A 22,474-nucleotide genomic window follows, 5' to 3' on the forward strand; every position below is an offset into this window, starting at 1 on the left:
TCCCTGGGGCCACTTTCCTGGTGGGAGCAGAGCCAGGTCTATCCAATAAAGAACTGAGAAGGGAGTGAAATGAGCAGAAAAAAAATAATCCTAATCATCCCACAAATTATGGGTGCCATTTATCTCTGGCCCTTTTGCACTTCCTGTGCCCCATGGATGGGGTTTTTGTGCCCCCTGCCTCCAGCTCTGGGGTGTTGGTCTTGGCTCCCCATGGCAGGGGATGGGACAGTGTTTGTGGGAACAGCCGAGGAGTGGAGTGTCTTCCTGTCCCCCACTATGGCCTGGAGGAATATCTGGCCTTTGGGGAGGGCAGCTGGTACTGGGGATGGATGGACACCCTGCTTTTGTGGGGCGGGGGATGGTCAGTTTTCTTGGGAAAGGGCATTAATTGGGATGCCCGGTCCTTTGGGGGAAGACACTTGGCCCTTGAAGAAGAGATGCTCATCCCTGGGGGTGGCTGTTAGAGGGATGCACAGACTCTGGGAGAGCACTGCCTACCCCTTGATATGGCTATAAGGGGGCTGCCAGTCCCTTGGGGGGGTAGCCACAGTGGGATATCGAGCCTTTAGGAGGGATGCCTGTCTCTTGGGAAGGAGCTCTGGGAAGATGCCTGGCCCTGGAGGGGACACTCGGCCCTTGGGGTGGCTTGGGGGGGGCGGGGGGGCCAGTCTGCCCAGCACCAGGGAGAGGGAGCCTATGGAGGAATGCCCGGCCAAGGCTGGGGTGGCTGTGGGGAGGGGAGGGCGACCTCGAGGAGAGACTGTGCACAACACCCCGGCCTTGGGACACCCTTAGGGGGGATGCCCATCCCTTGGGGCATCTCCAGGGGGCTGCCTACCCTTCTGCGGGGTAGCTGTGGAAGAAGAGAGCAGGGAATGCTCTATTTTGCCGGGTGCCCATCCTCGGGGGGGACAGCTCTGCCGGGGGGGGGGGCGAGGAGGCCGCGTACCCCCCTTGGGGAGGCTTTCGGGGCGGATGCCCATCCCGGGGTGTCTGCGGGGGGCCGGGGCGGGAGGCGTGGGGCAGCCCCGGGCGCGGTCCGTGCCGGTGCCCGGTGCCGCCGCCGCGCTCCCCCCCGCGGCGGGGCCGGTGAGCGCTGCGCGGGGCGGCGCGGGGGGGAGCGCGGTGTGTGGCCGCCGGCGGCGGGCGCGCCGTTGCTTAGCAGCCGCGATGGGCGCTGCCGCGGCGGCGGCGGCCAATGGGAGCGGCGGCGGCGGCGCGGCCCCGGCGCCCCCCGCCCCCGCCTCCCCTTTAGAGGCGCGGCGGGCGGCCGGCGGCGCACACACAGCCCTCCATCGCACCGGCACCGGCACCGGCACCGGCACCGGCACGGCCCCGCCGCGCGCATGGGGGCCGCCGCCGCGCTCGGCCCCACATAACGGGGGGTGCCCAGCCCCGCCAGCCGCCCCGCCATGCCGGCCGAGCCCCCCCGCGCCGCGCCGCCGCCGCCCCGCGCCGCCCGCCGCAAGCCGCTGCCCGAGGTGAGTGCGGGGCGAGCATCGCCCGCTCCCGGGGGCTGCGGGCCGGGGACGGGAGCCGGGAGAGCGCCGGGGAGCCCGGGGCGGGTGCGGGAACCCCCCGCGTTCCCCCGGCTCGGGGAAGAAGCTCCGGCACGGCGGTCCCGCTCCGCAGCCGAGCGCGGCATCCCGGCCCGCCGCGGGTCCGCTGCCCCGGGCAGGGCTCTCCCCGCTCCTCTCCCGGGCTGACCCGATCCTCGCCCCCTCCGCAGGGCAGGGCCGTGGGCCAGAGGACCCCGCTGTGGCTGCGGGCCCGCTTTCAGGCGCTGCTCTTCGCGCTGGGCTGCCGGATCCAGCGGCACTGCGGGAAGGTGCTCTTCGTGGGGCTGCTGGTGTTCGGGGCGCTGGCCGTGGGACTGCGGGTGGCCTCCATCGAGACCGACATCGAGCACCTCTGGGTGGAAGGTAAGCGCGGCCCCGCGGGCTCGGCGGCCCGTGGGAACGGTCCCGGTCCCGCTCCCGGCCGGGCTTTGTCCCCACGCGCGGCGGGGCCGGCGGGAGGCAGGTGACAGCGCGGGCGGGAGGAGGAGGGTGAGGATGCCGCTGCCGGGTGTCCCGGGGCCGGGGCCGGGGGTGCCCCGAGCCGGGTCCGGCTGCGCTCGGGCTGCGCCTTGCGCGGGTGCCGGGCTTGGCTTGCGGGGAACCCCACGCGTGTCCCCACGGGGGTCCCCAAGCGAGGTTGGAGACACGTGCGACGGGGCCGGTGCTCGGCACCCCCTTCCCGGTGGGAAAACCCCCGGGGACGGCCCCAGCCCCGCTCCGGGCAGAGCCGGAGCCGCCAGTCCCGGCCCGGGAGCCCGGCCCGAGGGAGCGGAGCGCGGGCAGGGTCAGGCGGGAGCAAATCCCCGTTTCCGAGTGGAAGCGGCTGATCCCCCTCCTTTGTTATTAATAACTCCAGCGTGGATTTTCTCTCCCCGATCCCTGCAGCCCCGCTTCGCGGCTCTGGGATTTGCTTTCCTTTCGCCTCCCTTCGGCTTTGGGGCCCCCCCGGGGGGGCAGCGCCCCGAATGGCAGCCCCGTCCTGCGGCGGGGGGATCCCCGGGCGGGGGTCCCCGCGGGGGGCTGTGCAGGGGCAGATGTTGCTCAGCGGAGGGGTGTCAGCCATCTTTGTGCGGGAGCGCTGCCTCCTCCCCCACGCCCCGCTCCCTGTGTGGTCCTCAGCTACTCTTGGATTTGGTTCAACAATAGAAGCAACTTTGCTCTCCCACCCCCTTTTTTTTTTTTTTTTTTTTTTTTTTTTTTTTTTTTTTTTCCTCTCTAATTTAAAAAAAAAAAAAAAAAAAGAGCTCTGCGCTCCCTGGCTGCTTGCACACAGATGCACACACGGACCCCTGCCCAGGAATGCCCGGCTCTCCCACCTGCTCCCCACTCCCCAGGGATGTTTGTCCCCCTTCCCCACATCTCGTCTCCATCACCCCCTTCCACTGCAACACGTAGCAGAGAAATCCAGTGATACCTCCCGGTCCAGCCAGCACTTTTGCTGTGGCTGCTGAAGGAGGGACGTGCTCCCTCCGTGGTTCCCTCACTCTGGGTCGTGGCTCCGGCTCCATTGAATTTTTATTGTGCTTTTGGGGTAGCAAGGAGTCAGCGTTTTGTAGAACTGTGGCCAGGAAAGCGGCTGTGGTTGTTCCTGTTAAAGGGAATGGGACTTGTGGCACATCAGGGTGGAGAGTGGGATGGGGAAGGGGCCAAGCCTGGGGACGGCTGGAAGCGCCCAGAAACCCAGCTTTTCCTGTGCCCCACTGTGCTTTGCTTCCCTTCTCGCACGGGCACAGCCGGGAGCGACTGCGGCTGCTCTTGGGGGATTTCCCCCACACTGCGGTCTGGCTGTAATGTGGGTGCCGGGGGCCTCTCTCAGGAACCTTCTCTTTCTCATGGCTTCCCGTCTTCCACAGTGTCAGGAGCTGGATTTAATTTTTTTTTTTTTTTTTTTTTTTACTCTGTGGTGAAATCCCGCCGAGCAGGGGTGTCCTGCCCCTTCCTGGGCAGTGGGTGCACTGGGGTCTGTGCACAGCCCCTGCTCTGCATCTGTGGTGCCTGGTTGGCGATGATGTGTGATGCCAAGGGTGCTGCTCAGAGCCCCTCCTTGTCCTTCCTGGGAGGGCCCTTCCCCCGGGACTGTGCACTTGGGGCAGACCCCTCCGTGCCTTCCTCCTGGGTGGCACAGCCCCAGTGTCCTCAGGCGTTGGCACAACCTGCGACCACCAATGACGATGTGTCTGAGATGGCTTTAGTCCCGTGGGGTCCCTGGCAGGCAGGCCAGGATGGGTCAGGATGTGGGAGGAAGGTTTGCGGTGACACTTTCAGTCTCGTGTATCAGCTCTGGGGCTGCCTGCCTTCCCCAGAACCATCTGTAGGTCTTTGCCTCACCGCCAGGCTCAGCTTCTGCATTTTCTGGAGAGATCAAAGCATCTCCCGTGTGTGCCCAGCCCTGATCACTGCACTCCATCCTGCTGGTGTGGGGATGGGCATTATCAGGGGACAGGAGGGCCTGGGATGCCCCTGGAGAGTAGGACACAATTTCCCAGACTCTGTGATTGGATCCAGAGCACTTGAAGCTGCTTTGGGATTTTTCTCAGCCGCTACTTTCTCACGTTGCCAGGTGTGTGGCAGGGTTGGGGTGTGTGTCCTCTGCAGTGAGCCTGGTACCACTATGCCAGGCTGAAGCAGCACAGTTCTTGCTCCTTGGCTGGCAAAGTTGGTATCCCATCAGCTTGGTTCCAAGTGTTTGGGATCCCCAGGGTGCTGGGGGCCTGAACTCCTGCTTCCTTTGGGTCGGAGATGTTTGTGGGAGTGTGGTTCATGCCAGCCCTGAGGCAGTGCTGTAGGGTGTCTAAGGGGCAGGGTGTGTGGGCAGGGAATCCCAAGCCCATCATCCTAGCCCAGTAGGTCTCAGCTCAGGCGCAGGGTGCTTTAAGGTTCCAGGAAGTCTCTGGTGACTGCACTCGATCACCTGCCTCTGCCTGGCCAGGCTGAGGGATGCGGATGGTGATGCTCCCTCCCGCAAACCACCGCACCCAGGTGTGGTCCCAGTGCTGCAGGAGCAGAGTGTGACCCTGTGCCAGGCAGTCCCCACTGCAGGCTGAGCTCAGCTCTCTGGGAGCTGGGATCCTGGTGAGCAGAGGAGAGAAGGGAGCTGCTTCCCACGGGAGCATGGTGCTGGTGTCCCATCCCCCTCCTCCCCAAACAGGGGAATAGGGTGGGCAGTCCTGCTTTGGCCCCATGACTGGGGTCAGCATTCGGGCCATGCTGATGGTATGTCCTTCTGAGCCTCAGCTGTGACCCTGGTCACTGTGGGAAAGCAGAGGGTCCTCTGTCCCAATTCTGGGAATGTTCTTAGACCAGGGGGCTGGCTGAGGGGTTCTTGCGGTGTTTGGGGGTTATGCCTGACCTGTATCCCTCTTTGGGAGATGGAAGGAGGCTGTGTCACCCCATAAATTGGACTCGACTGTGGAAATGTTCAATTAGGCTCCTCCGAAGCAATTAGCCACTCGGAGGCTTTGAAATCCCGGCTCGCGGCGAGTGTTGAGTTACCTCTAGACACCTGGCAGCTGTTCCTGGCTCTCCCAGGGCGTCTTTAGGGCCAAGGGGCCGGGGAGGCGAGCTCTGGGCAGGCAGAGCCCTGGGTGGTGAATGGGTCTGCCTGATTTATAGCGCCGAGGGCTGGTTCAAAGGAAGGCCGGGTTAATTCCTAACCGGAACAGCCAAGAGCCCCGCACAGCCGTCGCGCTCTCAAAGAGCTGCTGAGTCTCCCTGGAGAAGACCCTGTCCCTTTCCTGGAGGGGTCATGGACACCCCGAATGTGCTGGTGGGATGAAATAGGATGCATCTTCCGGGGGTGAGGGGAATTTGCTCCTTTGTTCTCATCTTGGGGCACAGAGTTGAGACACCCCCAACCCTCTTGGCAGTGGCTTCTGTCCTTCCTTGACCTCTGCAACAGTTCTTGGCACAGGGCAGCACTTCCTCGGCACCCAGGACAGGGCTGGGATGCAGCCTGGAGCTCCTCCTGCAGCAGGACAAGATGGAGAGGAGGTGTTGCCTGACTGTATTTGCAGAGAGAGGGGCATAGGGAACGGGAAAGCCCCAACAGGAAGCCAAGGACAGGATTGAATGCCCTCACCACTGTCTGTGTGGCCCCTCTTCCCAGCCCCTGTCCCCACTGTGCTGGGTGGGTCCCGTGGAGGGGTGTGGGGCAGCAGCAGTGGGGGAGAGTGGGATGCCACAGCCGTTCCTGGGTGGGCACACAGAGAGGTGGGTGGTCTCGTTGCTGGGTGGGTGGGTTTGTGGGGTGGGGTGTTTGTGCAGGGGCTGAGAAAGGAGTGGGTGAATCTGGGGGGCTGTGTGCGGCTGGTGCTGACAGGTTAGGGGGCTCTAATGGCACTTTGTCCCCATATCTGGTGCAGCAAGGTGCCTGCTGGGATCTGGCTTCACTCCTGTGGGGTGGCTCCTGGACTGCCATGTCCCTGCTCTGTCTCCACATGGGTGTCCTGGGGAAGAGGGTCTCTATTTCTTTTGGAGTGTGGTGGCACAGGTATTACTCTGCAGGAAGTAAAAAGACAGCCCAGGGTGCCTGGGGACTGTCTTGCCTGGCCTAGTGGGATTTTTCCTCCAGGACTCTGCTGTCCTCTCTGTTTGCAGGGTCTGGGCATCTGTGGGGACACTATGCCCCCATGCTCGGGGGCTTGGAGGAGTGAGGAGCAGCTGGGGTGTTGCTGCCATGAAGGACTGGGGTCCCTGTTATCCCAAAAACCTGCCTGTCTGGCTCTCCCCTCTGGCTCTGAAAGGACCTTTCTTCTCGGGAAGGGAGGGGGGGAAGGAGCTCACCCAGTCGCCCCCCACCCACCAGAAGATGGGGTCCAGGCACTTCACCTTTATTTATTTATCTTTGGGAGGTGAGCGCAAAACCTCTTGCTCTTCCTTTTCCCTTCCTTGACAGCTTGGTCAGCTTTTTTGGGCTGGAAAATTTTGCTAATTAACCCGAAGAGACTGGAAGACTTTACAGATGGCTGTGGCTTATCTGCCCCTATCCATTTTCCTTTGCTTTTCAACTTATATATTTTTTTATTTCCTAGAAAGTGTGGGTTTTTTGTTGTTGTTTTTTTTAATCTCTTTTTTTTTTTTTTTTTTTTTTTTTTTTTTTTTTTTTTTTTTTTTTTTAACTTGGACATATCTACGGACTTAGGGAAGGGGCTCTTTTTTTGTGTGTTTTAAATGTTATTTGGCGGCTGGGAGGGGGCAGCGCCAGGGCCCAAGAAGAGGGTTTTATTATCTGCCTCTCCCTCGGGCCTGGAAAAGTGGTCTGAGTTCAAAAAATTCATTTCTTGCCTGAATGAAGCCAGCAATGTGGAAAAATTTCACCATTCAGAGGGGGATGAATGTATGTTTCAACCACACATTAAGTGACATTAGCAAGCAGTGGAGTGCCTAATGTGGCCATTTTTCACAGCAGCCAACAGAGGGGGTGATTAGCATAATTAGTACAGGCAGCCCTATACATATGGAAATGGCAAATGCCTAAATGCCAACACCAGTGGAAATTTATGTCAATGCTGACAGGAGTCTTAGCGGTGAATAGTTCCCAACTGAATCCCCTCTCTCCCCCCTCCCCTCTTTTTTTTCCCCCCTCTCTGTTTTTCGGGGGTCGCGCTGTCCCCTCGGCGCTGGCCGGGGCGGTGCGAGCTCGGGGCTGCCCCCTCCCTGTGCTGGGAACCGCCGCCCCCCGGTTTGGGGTAATAAAGACATTAATTTAGCTTTGCCGTTAAACAAAAGAGTTCGGCCGGGGCCGGCGGCTGGGGAGCTGGCCCCAAACGGGCCCTTTCAGCCCCTCCGCCGCTGGCTTTTTGAAGGCATCCCCGTCTTCTGCCGCCCCTCTTGACTTAGCTGGGAGCCCCTTCACTGTGCCTGGGTTTAGCTGGAGCTGCCGGGGCGGCGCAGAGCCCTCGCCCGTCCCTTGGTGCGGCCGGGGGCACCCATCTGCCGGGCAGTGCCCCCCTTGCCGGGGCCGGCCGCGGGGTGAATGGGGCCGGCAGGACGTGTTTTGACAGGATGGGGCCGCCGGGCTTTTGGCGAGGCTGGCGGTAGCGGCCGGGACAGGTAAAAATGGCTCTTTCAGTGTGCCCTGGGCGAGACTTCCTCCGGAGCAGCATGGGTCCTTTCACTGCCTCCCTAATCCAGCTAATCCGCCCCACAACACTTTGAAGGTGGCCTCCGGCTTGCACGCCGCTCAGCACGGGGAAGCTGCAGCCGAGGGATGCTTGGGGCGGTGCCTCGGGACCCCCTCCCACCGGGATGCGGGATGGTGCTTGAGTTTGCAGGATGGTTCTGGCATCCCTCTGAAGCCCGTGGGGCTCTGATCACCCAGGGCAGCCATCTCTGCCAGCGGGATGCACTCGGTCTGTGTTCGCCCCCGTGGGTGCCTCTTGTAGCAGGGGGTGCTGCAAAGGGGGTTCCCCGTGGGATGGCTTTTCCCAGGGGATCTCAGCCTGACCTTGCCCCACTCCCAGCTGTGCCTTTGTGATGGTTTCCAACCCCAGCATTGGGATGTTTGGCTGTAGAAAGGGGGCTGCTCATCAAGTCCCTTGGTAGTGGGCCCAGCTGGAGCTGGGGTCGGGGTTGCAGCATCCCCTGTGCACCAGCCCAGTCTGGGACTCAACAACATTTGTTGCCCCATTACACCAAGCAGGGCAAAGCCTGATTTTGGGGTCCGAGTGAGAATATGTACCCAGGAGTGCTCCCTCCCTGCCATCCTGTCCCACCCAAGTGGTGACAACACGGGCAGTGCCTGGGGACCATCTGCACTGTGGTGACAAGGCTGTTGACCATGGCCTGTACCCACCCTGACAGGACAGAGTGGGCTTTGCAGCACGAGTTTCCTGGGGAGACACCAGCACCTCTCTGTGGTCCCCAGCACCTCCCACATCCCTCCCTCGCCTTCAGCCTTGCCAGGCAGGGAGGGCTCAGTGTGGGGCTGGCAGCCTGCCCCCGACCCATTGCCCTCCCCGTGCCACCCAGACACGCTGCCCTGGCACACTCACTGCTGCCCCCCACCCTTGGGTGCCTCGGGGCACCGCGGGGTTTGTTCACCTCCTGCCCTGGGAGAGCACGGTGGGAGGTCTCCTTGCTGTCACAGCCGGCGGGGTGGCTGCAGGGGGGACAGCCCCGGGCTGGGGGGCTTTGCAGCTGCACTGTGGACAGCAGGGCCTGGCATGGGCTCAGCTGACCCCAGACTCTCTGAGATGAGCTTGGAAGTTCTGGCTAGCCCTGGGGAGATGTGGAATGAGCTGGGATCAGACCCCTTCCAGGGCAGGAGGACAACACAGGGCTGAGTGTCTGTCTTGGCTGGGGCAGCAGAGGGCACAAGTTGGTCCCACTGTGTGAAGGTGAACTGGCTGCAGTGCCGTGGCTGTGGGTGTGCCAGGAGGGTTTGGGGAGCAGTGGCAGGGGAATGGCTCAGGCAGGGTGGCCTGGAAGGGGGCAGGGAGGCTCTGGCCCTGCTCTATAATTTTGTGGTGGATGCTGTAATTACGGGGAGGGCTCCCCCGGCATGGCCCGTGGATGGGAGGCAGCCGCACACGCAGCCACCCTCAGTGCCAGGGACCCTGTCCCATGACTGCATCCACTCTCCCTGCTTGGGCAGGGCAGGGATCTGCTCTGCGCCCCAGGTGTTTGCGCATGGGGTCCCAATCCACTGTCCAGCCCGAACTGCTCTGAGCCTGCACCCCGTGAAACCCCAGGCAGCGGTACCAAGGAGCAATGCCCAATCCCAGCGGGGGTGCTCCTGCCCCGGGGGACTGTCCTGCCCCCAGGCCCTGCTGTGGGATTTTGGAGGGAGCTGTGGGTGCAGAGCAGTGAAGCCAAACCCTGCCAGGGAGCAGAGCAGGCTGTTAGTAAGCAGGACCGGACGCCTGATTGGAACCAGAGAGCTCTTTGCATGAAAAAGCCAAGGGCTCCCTTTGTTAATTGGAAAAAAAAAAAAAAAAAAAAAAGCCCAACACAACAACAACAACAAAAAGGAAGAATTTACATACAGTTCCTCATTAACGTGCTCATTGTTGGTATGGGGGTGCCTCTCCCCGGCCGGGGGGTGCGTGCGGCGCGGGGCGTCTCTCCCGCTCCGGGGCTGGCCGGCCGGCGGGCGCGCGCCCGTTTGAAGTGTCCTTGGCAGCCCTGTGTGCGCTGCCTTGTCTTTTCATGTTGCTCTTTGGTTAATTAGGGTGTTGGAATTTGAGGCTTCCTCACGGCCTTTGAAGCTTGCTGACGGCTCGCAGTGCCCTGTTCCAAATTAACACTAATTACAAGGGACGGCTTTTTATTTTCTCTCTCTCTCTCTCTCTCTTTTTTTTTTCTTTTTTTTTTTTTTTTTTTTTTCTCTTCTCTCTCTCCTTAATTTTTCGGGGGGCTCGCCCCCACCCCGTGCTTGCAGATGTGCGGCTCCTCCCGCAGCCGCGCTGGGCGGAGATGCCGGCAGGGCAGGGCGTAGCAGGATGCATCCCCCGGGAATAGCAGCGCTGTCGGGCACCCCCTCATCGCCGTGTCCCACCTCCCGCCCGGGCTCGGCGTGGGTGGCATGGCTGAGATCAGAGCAGCTTGGCGCACCTCCTGCCCGACCTCCCAGCCTGCTGGGAACGGGATGGGCGTCCCTCTTCCCCACCCCCGACACCCACCCTCCCTGTGTCCTCGTCCCCTCGCCCTGGGTGCTGCTATCCCCTCTGACACACACACAAAAGCCGCGGCCGTGTCCCCCCCTCCCTGTCCCTGGCACAACCTCTATCCCAACTGGCATCTGATGGACACCAGCTGCTCCCTGGCCCAGCCAGGAACAATAAAGATGCTTTGCCCTCTCCGTTCCCAAAAAGCAGGGAAAAGAAAAAAAAACAAAAAACAAAAACACCAACCCATATAATAAGTCATTAAAAGGGAAGATTCTGCTCCTTATTTGTGGTCTCAGTCCGGCCTCCTCAGTGCTGGCGGAGGGCCAGGCCCGCCGGGGCCCCCGCCTCTTGCTGAGGGAGCGTCCTGGTGCAGATGAATCGTGACCTCCCCCTGCTTTCCTGGGGCCGGGCAGGAGCTGGCCTCACCCCTGCCAGCAGCACTGCCTGGGGAAGCATCCCACGCTGGGCATCCTGGGGTACCCCAGTGGGTAGCACTCAGATGGGGGCTACACCCCAGATGTGCCAGGGCAGCATCCCTCCCACCCTGGGCAGGGGGCTGGGAGCAGGGCAGCCAAGTGGTGCACTTGGGAGGGGTCTCAGAATCTACTTCCCACCCTCCTGTGGGCTGTGTTATCTCCCCTTTGCTATGCCAGGTGGGATGGCACCCCCACATTCAAAGGGAATGGGGACAAATGTCCCTGGGATGGTGCTCAGCCATGCAGGGTTTGGTCCCAGCCCCAGCCATGCTGGCTGGGAGGGGATTCCTCTTCCACGCCGAGGCAGCCACAAATGAAGTCAGTGGCTTCAGCTGGAAACCTTGGCCCTGCTGTGCTTGGAGCTCCCCTGCTGACAAGGGGGACAGATCCCAGAGCCTTGGCAGGGAAGAGTGATGTCCCCAGCACCACCTCCCTCCCTGTCCCCAAACCTCTCCTGGGGCAGCCTACACCTGCAAGGCACACTCTGTGGTGCCTGCCTCTCCCTACGCTCATTCCCTGCCTGCCTTGGGGTGCCATGGAGCAGCTGGGCTGGAGTGCCCCCAGTTTCATTTTCCATTTTGTGGGCTGGTTTTGGGCAACTGCTGCACCCACCACAGTGCACAGGTGGAAGTGGAGTCTGCTTCACCAACCATCTCTGTGGGTTTTTTCTGGGGAAAGCAAAGCCAACAAGCTGCTTTGGGGCTGGGTACAGTGTTGGTGGGAATGGTGATGCTGGTCCAGTGTGTCCTTAGGTGGTCCCTGTTTGGATCTTTTGAGTATGAGCACCCAGAGGATGCAGCATTTGGGGAATCTCACACCAAGAAGCTCCTGTGAGAGGGGCACCATCTGTTGCTGTGTGGCCTTGATTCTGCCCATCCCATTCCTTGGGCATCCTGATGGGCAGGGCGGATTGGTGGGATGGGGGCTCTGCCTGCCCTGGCACTGACAGGGCACATCATGTTCCCCCCCACAGCGGGCAGCCGGGTGAGCCAGGAGCTGCGCTACACCAAGGAGAAGTTGGGCGAGGAGTCCGTCTACACCTCCCAGATGTTGATCCAGACCCCGAAGAAGGATGGTGATAACATCCTGACGCAGGAGGCCCTGCAGCTCCACCTCGAGGCGGCCTTGGCCGCCAGCAAGGTTCAAGTCTCACTGTACGGAAAGTGAGTCCGGCTCCAGATGGGGGACGGGACCCCCGCCGTGCCCTGCACATCCTTCTACCCCTTGCCGTGTCCCCTGTGGGATATGCCCATTCTCAGCTCCTCCTCCTGCCTTTCCAGATCGTGGGATTTGAACAAGATCTGCTACAAGTCGGGTGTCCCCATCATCGAGAACGGCATGATCGAGAGGGTAAGGGCTGGTCGTGGATGGTCCTCCGGAGCCCCAGGGGGTGGCCTTTGACCAACGGGATCAGCCCATCAGAGAATGGCCGTGGACAGGCTGTGGTGGGGACAGGGCTTGTCAGCCCCAGGTGCTGTGAGGGCACTGCTGGCTGGATGTGATAGGGTGCAGGTTTGGGAAGCCCAGCAAGGTGGGGGGAGGCTGGGGGGTCTGATCCATCCCTGCTGACCCCTCGCATCTCCTCCTACAGATGATAGAGAAGCTGTTCCCTTGTGTGATCCTGACACCGCTGGACTGCTTCTGGGAAGGCTCCAAGCTGCAGGGAGGCTCAGCCTATCTCCCGTGAGTGTGTGTGGGGATCTATCCTGGGCTGTGGGTGGGAGCAGGAGATGGAGATGCTGCCGAGGGGCTGTGTTTGACCTCCCTTTGCAGCTTGGCTCTGCCTGCTCCAAGGTGCTTCGGTGCTGCTGCAGCTTGTCCTGCTCAGCCCTAGATTGGTCCCACCACCATTGCTGACTCACAGGGTCAACACCCTTGGGACAGGTCCCTGTCCTCCCCTGCCTGGCCTCGGTGGCACAGGTAGGGCTGCACTGCTGCAGAAGGGCCACAGCCTGCAGGCAGGAACTGCCCGTCCCATCTCATCCCTGCCATGCCGTGCTCTCCCACCAGCCGGGGATGGGAATGGGGGACAGTGGCTGTGCCGCAGGCAGGTCCTTGAGGCTGCTACCCCCGCCCCCGACAGCGCTTCATGGGTGCCACCATTGTGGGGGGGCACCCACATTCCTGAGCTGCGCCCAGGGGCGCGGAGGGCACAGAGTCCCTGGGCTGGGTGGCGAGTGACTCGCACCGCGGTGGTGGGGCTGGGGACCCCGGGCTGGGCCGGGGAGCCTCCCCCACATTCCTTCTGTTTACGCGTGTGTTTGTCCGGGAGAGCTGGGGCGGCTTGTGCATTGTCAGCAAACGCAGCCCCGTGCTTTCTCATGCTAATGCTGCTCTGAAAGCTGCCCCTTGCCAAATAGATGAAATAGTGGCCTTATTCAGGCTGCTGAGGACGGGAGGAGGGGGAAGGGGCCGCAGCATCCCCAGCCAGGACTAGGGGGCTGGTTTCGCCCCCCCAGGAGCTCAGGTTCTCCCTATCAGAGGGTGGGGAACTGCCGAGAGAGCAAGAGCAGGTGGGGCTGGGGCGGCTGTGCCCAATGGGATGCTGGTGGCATTGCTTGCCGGGTTAGGCAATGCCTGGGACTGAGGCATGTGGCAGGCAGGGTGGCACCGGAGCAGCGAGGGGACTCATCTCTCCTCGCAGCCGAGTGAGCGGGTGCACGGGCGGGCACCCCGGCTGAGTGCCGGCCAGCCCATGGGGACTCGTCCCCCTTTTTAACGCCGAGGGGTGAGCGGGGCGGGAGCTGGGAGAACAAAGAGCAGCAATCTATGGAAAGACAAAAGGATTTGCCCTGGCTCAGTGAAGCAAGCGAAAGCAGATAAAAGGGGCTCTCTTTGGAAGCAGCAGCAGCTCCGGTTGGTATGTGGGAATCTCGAGCGGCCGGCTCTGGCCCAGCCAGCCTTCATGAATTATTAGGCTGTGTTTCTCCCCAGAGCTCACACTTGCTCGAGGCTTTTTCTTCCCCTCTTTGGAGTGTTGGGCTGGGTTATTGGCTTTTTTGTGTGTCCTTTCTGTCTTAAAAAAGCAGCTGAGTGAGGCTGGAAGCTGGCCCCCAGCTCCCCAGGCTGGGGTGGAGGGAGCAGAGCATCTGCAGGCAGTGGGAAAAACCCTTTTCCTGGGTACCCAAGTCCCGTGCGGTCCTGCTGGACCTCCAGGAACCTACTCCACGCCCAGCTCCCAGTATTGTGCTGGGCCTCCGGGACCTCTGCTGAGCCCCAAACTCTCCAGCTTGGGGGAAAATGGCAGGAAGGGCTGTGAGGGATGGTGGGAGCTATTGCCTGCCTGCTCCCCTGTATCAAGATGTTAGCCCACGGGCAGTAATCGGCCTGACTGCTCACACAAAGCGGGGCCAGGCAGCAGGGCCGGCTCCCCCCGCTTTGTCCCGGACTAACAGGATCAGGCACGCTACTTGACTCGGGGCATGGCCCGCTGTGGCGCACAGGGCACGGGGGATTCCGCGGGCGGCCCCGGGAGGGGGTAAGGGCTGTGCCGGGACTGACGCTGCTCGTCAGCATCCTCACATCCTGCCTTTGAGGGCGTCTGCAGCACCCCTGGGAAGGGTTGGCAGTGCTGGTGGTGGTACTGCATGTGGGTTTTGGCATCCCCCATGACCTCAGTGTTGCTCTCTGCTCAGGGGCCGCCCAGACATCCAGTGGAGCAACCTAGATCCTCTGCAGCTGATGGAGGAGCTGGGGCAGTTCACATCCCTGGAAGGCTTCAAAGAGCTGCTAGACAAGGCAGAGGTGGGCCAGGCTTACATGGAGCGGCCCTGCCTGGACCCTCGGGACCCCCAGTGTCCCCCCAGTGCCCCCAACAAGCAGAGCCAGCAGGTGGGTCACAGTCCATGAGAACCAGGATTGGGTGTGAGGGCTTACTGCTCTCCTGCCTGCCCCACAATCTTGACACCTCCCCTCCACCCACAGAGCCCTGACATCCCAGCCGAACTCTCGGGGGGCTGCCACGGCTTCTCCAGGAAGTTCATGCGCTGGCAGCAGGAGCTGATTTTAGGTGGCACAACCAAAGACTCGCAGGGCAAGCTGCTACGGTAAGAGCTACTGTGGTGTGGGCATCCCCAGGCACAGGGCAGGATACCTGCCCTGGCTGCAGGGGCACTGTGGGGCTGTCTCAGAGACTGGCCAGGGTGTGGGGCTGGTGAACAAGGCAGTGCTTTGGAGTAAGGCAGAGCGAGGAGGCAGGACACCTGGGTTCTCTCGTGGGTGTCTGTGGTGGGGATGGGTGCTGTGGGGTGGGGGATGGACCCATTCCTGCATCCTGGGGCACTGCAGCCGGTCCCAGCGAGGTGCGTGCCTGTCCCCAGCGCCGAGGCCCTGCAGACCATGTTCCTCCTCATGAGCCCCCGGCAGCTCTATGAGCACTTCAAGGATGACTACGAGATCCATGATATCAGCTGGAGCGAGGAAAAGGCAGGAGCAATCCTGGAGGCCTGGCAGAGGAAATTCGTGGAGGTGAGCACTGGGAACAGCCCCCACATGGTGCTGGGCAGGGGTGAGCCTGTGCATGGCATCCCTTTGTGCCCAGGTTTTCATGTGTCCATGGGTCATGGCACTACTGCCTTTTGGTCCAGTGGGTACCTAGGGACTGTCAGTGGTGACACCCTGAATGGCTCTGGGGTGGGTGTACTGTAGAGCAGGGGGGTTCTGACTCCTCTAATGGGATGCACCTCTGGCAGCTGGCACAGGATTCCATCCCTCCCAACGCCACACAGAGTGTCCATGCTTTCTCCACCACCACGCTCAACGACATCATGAAGTCCTTTTCTGACGTCAGTGTCATCCGGGTGGCTGGAGGCTACCTCCTCATGGTATGTGTGTCCCTTCTCTCTGTCCTTTGCCATCCCTCCATCTCCCCCCTGGTCCCTGCTAACCCACTGTGCTCTTCCAGCTGGCCTACGCCTGTGTCACCATGCTGCGGTGGGACTGCTCCAAATCCCAAGGGGCTGTGGGCCTGGCTGGGGTCCTGCTTGTGGCTCTCTCCGTTGCCTCTGGCCTGGGGCTTTGCTCACTGCTGGGCATCTCCTTCAATGCAGCCACCACCCAGGTATGTGCTGGAGGGGAGCTGGGTAAAATGAGATGGGCAGGGCCCTAAGGGCTCAGGGGTGGCTGAGTCCCCTCTCAAGGGGTGGCCAGTCCCTCTGCTGACGCCAACTGCTCTGTGGCAGGTCCTGCCCTTCCTGGCCCTTGGCATTGGGGTGGATGACATGTTTCTCTTGGCTCATGCCTTCACCGAGACAAGCCAGCACATCCCCTTCAAGGTGAGCACTGAGCACTGCCCAGGGGCTTCTTGGCCTCCTCCTGCCTCTCCATAGTCCCTCTCATCACTCCTTCTCTGTCCCTACAGGAGCGGACGGGTGAGTGTCTGAAGCGCACAGGGACCAGTGTGGCTCTCACCTCTGTCAGCAACATGATTGCCTTCTTCATGGCAGCCCTGGTGCCCATCCCTGCCCTGCGTGCCTTCTCCCTCCAGGTAGGGCCATGGTCCTTTTCCAGGGGATGGGAAGGGATGGCTGGACCCTGCTCTGACATGTGTTCCCCAATACCTGCAGGCTGCAGTGGTGGTTGTGTTCAACTTCGCCATGGTGCTCTTTGTTTTCCCTGCTATCCTGAGCCTGGACCTGCACCGCCGGGAGAAGCGCCGGCTCGACATCCTCTGCTGCTTCTACAGGTACTGGCACTGGGCTGGCTGGGGTGGGTCTGACCCCATACTTGCTGAAATAAGATGGCATGACTAAATATCTCATCCTTCTCTCTCTCCTCCTTCATCCTCTCCACGCAGCCCTTGCTCCTCACGGGTCATCCAGATCCAGCCCCAGGAGCTTGCTGATGCAAATGACAACCATGCCTGCCACCCATCTCCTTATGGGCACCCTGGTGTGGCCACCAGCACCCAGATCACCACCACTGTACAAGCCTTCACCCGGTGTGACCCCTCGGGCCACCACATTGTCACCGTCCTGCCACCCACCTCCCAGGTGTGCACCTCACCTGCCGTCCTCCTGCCCCACACTGACCCCTTGGGCTCGCAGGTCTTCGCCCCGTCCAGCTCCACCCGGGATCTGCTGTCCCAGCTGGATGAGGCCAAGGGCGGGCGGGAGTGTGTCCCCCTGCCCTTCTGCCGCTGGAGCCTCGCTGATTTTGCCCGGGAGAAGTACGCCCCACTCCTCCTGCGCACCCGGACCAAGGTGAGGTGGGGGCAGCCCTAGTGGTGCCACTCAAGGTGGGTGGGGTGGCACAGGACTCTTCTGACCTCCCTGTTGTCCCCACAGGTGGTAGTGGTGGTGCTCTTCCTGGCACTGCTGGGGCTGAGTCTCTATGGCACCACCATGGTACATGATGGCCTCTACCTGACGGACATCGTGCCAAGGGACACCAAGGCACACGCCTTCATCTCGGCCCAGTTCAAGTACTTCTCCTTCTACAACATGTTCATTGTCACTAAGGGTGGCTTCCACTACCCGGGTGCCCAGGCTGCCCTGCTGAGCCTGCACCAGGCCTTCAGCACCGTCAAGTATGTGGTGCGGGAGGGCAACCGCGACCTGCCTAAAATGTGGCTCCATTACTTCCAGGACTGGCTGCGAGGTGAGGGACATGTTTCTTCTCAATGACCTCTCCTGTCTGACAGTCCTCTCCCCAGCCTGCATGCTCACTACTGGCCTGGCAATGCCTTCCCCTGTGTGCAGTACCCTGGGGAGGGTGGTCCCAAGGTGCCCAGCACTGGAAACTAAGCCTTGGGATTTCTGTGTGCCCATCCCTCTGGCACCACACTCCCTGGTTCACACGGGGTGCTATGCAGGGTGGTGTGTCCCCAGGGATTCTTACCCCCCATTCTGTATCCCCAGGGCTCCAGGCCACCTTCGACAGGGACTGGCAGGCCGGGCGCATCACCCACGACAGCTACCGCAATGGCTCCGAGGATGGGGCACTGGCATACAAGCTCCTCATCCAGACTGGCAACAAGAAGGAGCCCTTCAACTTCAATCAGGTGAGTGATGACAGGGCTGGGCTAACTGGGCTGGGGATGTCTCTGCTCCAGCTGCCCAGCTCATGCCCACTCCTGGTCTGTCCTGTAGCTGACCACACGGCGACTGGTGGACGAGAATGGCATCATCCCCCCTGACACCTTCTACATCTGCCTGACAGTGTGGGCCAGCAACGACCCCCTGGGCTTTGCTGCCTCCCAGGCCAACTTCTATCCCCCACCCCCCGAGTGGATTCATGACAAGTACGACACCACGGGCGAGAACCTGCGAAGTGAGTGAGAGTGGTGGGTTGGCCAGGTCCCCCCCCTGCCCCTGGCACCCTTCTGCAGAGTACCCTACTCCCCACACCTTTTTGTCCAGAAGGGAAACCCACCACATCCCTTACCCCAGTTGGTAAACTGCCTTGCATCCCCATACTTAACCCTCGTCCTCCTGCGCCCCACACCCTGAGCATCTCACTGTGCATTCCCTGTGCCCTTAGTAACACACACCTGCTTCAGCCCATGAGCATCTCACTGCAAAAAGTAACCCACTAATGCACAAAAATCCTACAGGTAGAGAAATGTCCTGCCCTCCTCCTTGACCCTAGTCTGTTCCCTACACACTCCCCAGACCTGTGGTACCCACCAGGCATCAGGCTGTCCAGGCTGCACTCAGGCTGGTGTGACTGTGGTGCTCTCATGCTGCCTGTACACCCATACTGTCCATACCCTCACACTCCCTATGATCTCCTCACCAGTCCCAGCAGCCCAGCCCCTGGAATTCGCCCAGTTCCCTTTCTACCTGAGCGGGCTGCGTCACACATCCGACTTCGTGGAGGCAATTGAGAGCGTACGGGCCATCTGCCAGGAGGCCGCCCAGCGCCACGGCGTGCTGAGCTACCCCAGCGGCTACCCCTTCCTCTTCTGGGAGCAGTACATTGGCCTGCGGCACTGGTTCCTGATGGCCATCAGCATCCTGCTGGCCTGCACCTTCCTCGTCTGTGCCTTGCTCCTGCTCAACCCCTGGACCGCCGGCATCATCGTGAGTACGCACCCTGATGCACGGGGATGGTGCTGATGGGTGGGGTCGTGGGCATCCAGCATTTCTCTCGTCCTGCTGACTTCCCCTGGGTACCTGCTTCATAGGAATTGGGTGATGGAGTGGCCAGGAGCACCCTAGGGGGAAGGGATGCCCATATGAGGGTGGCAGTGAGTGGGGGACTTCTGTATGGAGGGATCGGTTATATCATTGATGAAGAGAACAGGGGGCCCTGGATACATCCATGCAGAAGATTGTAATGGAAACACCCACATGGAGGTGGCAGTTGGTGGAGGACCTACATGGAAGGATCAGGGAACCTGTTATGAAGGGAATATGTGTAGTGGGCAGGAGTTTGATGACATCCATGCAGAGCAGGGAGAGGACTACCCCCAGAAGATGGGACAGAGGGACATCCTAAATAGAGGGGAAAAAGGGTGGTGAGGTATGAGGCTGCCCTATATGGGGTTAGGATCAAGCTTACCAGGGAGAGAGGGCAGCCAATCAAAGCCATCCCTTACTGACCCCATCACCTCCAGGTCTCCATCCTGGCCATGATGGCTGTGGAATTGTTTGGCATCATGGGGCTGATGGGCATCAAGCTGAGCGCTATCCCTGTGGTCATCCTCATTGCCTCGGTTGGCATCGGTGTGGAGTTTACTGTCCATGTGGCCCTGGTGAGTACAGGCTGATCCCGGTTCCCATTCTCTGGCACCCTCACCCCCTTGGCCATGTGCCCATGGGTGGCTCATCATGGGTGGCACACAGGGACAGCCCCACATGACATTTCCATCCCACTCAGGGCTTCCTGACAGCTGCAGGGAGCAGGAATGTGCGCTCAGCCGCAGCACTGGAGCACACCTTTGCCCCTGTGATGGATGGTGCTGTCTCCACCCTCCTGGGTGTCCTCATGCTGGCTGGCTCTGAGTTTGATTTCATCATGAGGTGAGCACTGAAGAAGAGTAAACCAGCAACTTGCTGCCCTTACAACAGCTTTGGGAGTGGGGGCTGGTGGATGTAACAGCCCCCCTGTCTGGCAATGGGGATGTGGGGCAGCTGGTGAGGACATCTTACTGGGGACTGCCATTCCATCTTGCCATTTCATCTTGGAGGCTGGGGAGACATGGCAGGGCCAGGGGGTGTGGCATGGGAAGCTATGTTTTGGATGGGACAGGTTCATGATGGCTGTACCTGCTTACCCCCTGTGCTTATGTCCCCCTCAGGTATTTCTTTGCGGTGCTGACCATCCTGACACTGCTGGGGCTGCTCAACGGGCTAGTGCTGCTGCCCGTCCTGCTCTCTGTCATTGGGCCACCCCCTGAGGTACAAGACCCCTCCATCCCACCACTCCCTTGTCTTCTCCAACCCTGTACCCACATGTCTCCATCTCCCATTGCCCCTCTCCCTGCCCACCTTTCACCCTTTATCCATCTTTGCCTTGTCCAGTCCCAGCCTCATCTCGAACCCACCTCAGTCCATCTCTTGTTCTGTACCATCCCTGTTTTACCTTATTCTTTCTCTGACCCATATCCTGCTTGCCCCATACCTACCTGACCTTGTTCCTGTTTCATTCTATGGTCAACTTCCCCCATCCCTTCCTGACCCATTTGATCCCATCCCTGCTTCACCTGATATCACCCACATCCCCAATCTCACATCAACCCATGCTCCCTACTTCTCCATACTTCTTTGTTCCTGACCGCTCTGACCTGTCTTCTCTTCCCAGGCATCCCTGGTGGATAATGGCCCCTGCCTACCCCCACCAGAGTCGGTACCCCCATGTCTGGGCCCTGGGGGACTGTACATCCGGCGTGCTCCAGCCTGGCCCGCCACCTTCCCTGAGCCCTCTGACACGGAGCATTACACGGAAAACATGGTGCCAGGCAGCCCACGGGGACCCTTCATTGTGCCCCCTGCCCCAGCACACATCCTACTGGAGGCTGGCAAGGACCCCAGCTTCCCCCGCATCACTGTAAGTATCTCTGCCCATTGTGGCATTGCCAACTCCCCTACATCCCTAGGGAGAGGGTCATGGATAGAGTTGGGGAATGGGGGCTGATGCTGTTGCTGTTGCCAGGGAGATGCTCAATATGACTGGTGACCTTCATGCTTCATGTTCCCCCTCCAGGTGCTGAAGCCCTACAAGGACAGCCTAGACGTTCAGGGGAAGAAAGAGGCTCCTGGCCCTCAGCCTGCAGCCCCCTTGCCCTTTGGGGAGCCATGCACCACGCTGCCCCGAGAGCAGCCACAGCCTGGCCCACCAGGCACCCGGCCAGCTCCCCCTGCAGCCCTGCCCACCTACAGCACCCACCTGCAGGGTCCTGCCGGCAGCTACACCACCGTCACAGCTACTGCATCAGTGACAGTGGCCCTGCACCCCACACTGCCTGGCTCCTACCCCAACTTCAGCCCTGAGGGCTTTGCCAGCAGTGAGCGGGACTGCCTGGACGAGCCCAGCACCAGCTGCACCGCTGTGCCTGACACCTTTGAGATGCAGAACATGGGACACCATGGGGCAGGTGCCTGCCGCTAGGTGAGCTTGGGGACACCCTCCCCAGGGCTGCTGCATGGCAGTGTGGGGTGCAAGGTGGGTGTGGAGAGACCCAACTGACCCCCCATATCTCTCTTCTTGCAGGTTGCTGGTTCCTGGGCAGAGCATCTCCCCAGCACCCGGTGGGCACAGGAGGGTGCGACCGGGGTCGCCCGTGTCATGCTGCTAATCGCCGGAGCGGTCTTGGCCGAGGAGGACCAGCCCCCTGCACCCTGCATGGGGGCTTGGTAGGGCAGGCTGGCACTTCTATGCAAGCTGTGTGCAGGCCATGCCGTGCCCGCGTGTCCCTCACCTGAGGCTGTACCATTGGTGCCGTGTCCCATCACCCAGGGCTCGGGGTTATCCTGCCCTGGACTTGTTGCCCCCCAGAAATGGAAGCACTAACTCCCCCTCTGTTTCTGGAGCTGCTGGCAAGGTGGACTCGGTGCCATGCCAGCTCCCCCTCTGTGGGGTCACTGCCTGCTCCCCATCACCTCCTCCTGGGACCACCCATCCCAGGCCATGAGCTGGGGTACCCCAACAGGGTGCCCTGATGCCCCCTGTCCTGATAAGGGGGCAGCCCCAGAGCCAGCTATGCCCTGGCATTCCATGGGGCAAGGCCTAGGGTGGGCACCCCCACCTTTATTTATTGCAAAGGGAAACTATCTATAGAGAGATATATATTTTTAAGCTTATTTTAAAAGATTTATTTCTCAGCCTACAGCCTCGCCTGGCTGCCCAGGGTGCAGGTAGGGAGCGGGCAGACCCTTTGCCCAGTGCAGGGCTGCCCACTGGAGGCAGCAGGAGCCTGGGGGCACAGACCTTGTTCGTGCCCCCACTCCATGGGCAGCTCACCCCTTCCAATATGCTAGTTCGTGCCTCAGTTTCCCCAGTGGCAAGGATGGGAAGGCTGGAGATCATGGATGTGCCACAGTGGAAAAAGGGAGCCTGTTGCTCCCCAGTGCAAAGGCGGGGTTTTGGAAGGGGGAGATCCTTGGAGTGGTCCTTGCTGTACCAAGCTCCTGAGCTGTCCCACGATCACAGCCCCGTGTCACATTTGTGCTCTTCCCAGGGGATGGCACAGGCTTGAGCACGCACAGGACAGTGCACGCTGATGTGGGTTCCCATGGTGCCACCAGGCACATCTCGCTGGGAAACCGTATTTTTTACCATGTCCCCGTGCAACGGGGCTGTCCCTGCAGCCAGCCCCTGTCCCTGTCCCCATCCCGGGCACCATCTGCGCCGTTACCCAGCACTTTAACTCCAGCGGTGTTTGCCGTGC

At 60.9% G+C, this 22,474-nt stretch overlaps 1 protein-coding gene across 1 annotated transcript; it reads left to right on the top strand.

The window, feature by feature from the left end:
• Positions 1–1,412: 1,412 nt before the first annotated feature.
• Positions 1,413–22,470, top strand: PTCH2 (patched 2; the record flags this gene model as incomplete). Its single annotated transcript, XM_083867046.1, has 24 exons — positions 1,413–1,481; positions 1,730–1,922; positions 11,618–11,807; positions 11,925–11,994; positions 12,236–12,327; positions 14,280–14,475; positions 14,569–14,690; positions 14,964–15,111; positions 15,336–15,467; positions 15,548–15,703; positions 15,825–15,917; positions 16,004–16,129; positions 16,209–16,327; positions 16,439–16,844; positions 16,929–17,241; positions 17,502–17,644; positions 17,733–17,913; positions 18,382–18,665; positions 19,202–19,339; positions 19,465–19,607; positions 19,886–19,985; positions 20,389–20,634; positions 20,791–21,195; positions 21,298–22,470. 23 exons carry the CDS (start codon positions 1,413–1,415, stop codon positions 21,193–21,195), a joined length of 4,065 nt encoding a protein of 1,354 aa, XP_083723172.1. The 3' UTR covers positions 21,298–22,470.
• Between the last annotated feature and the right edge of the window lie 4 nt (positions 22,471–22,474).

This window comes from Zosterops lateralis (assembly GCF_965231275.1).
Source record: "Zosterops lateralis genome assembly, chromosome: 9".
NCBI lineage: Eukaryota > Metazoa > Chordata > Aves > Passeriformes > Zosteropidae > Zosterops > Zosterops lateralis.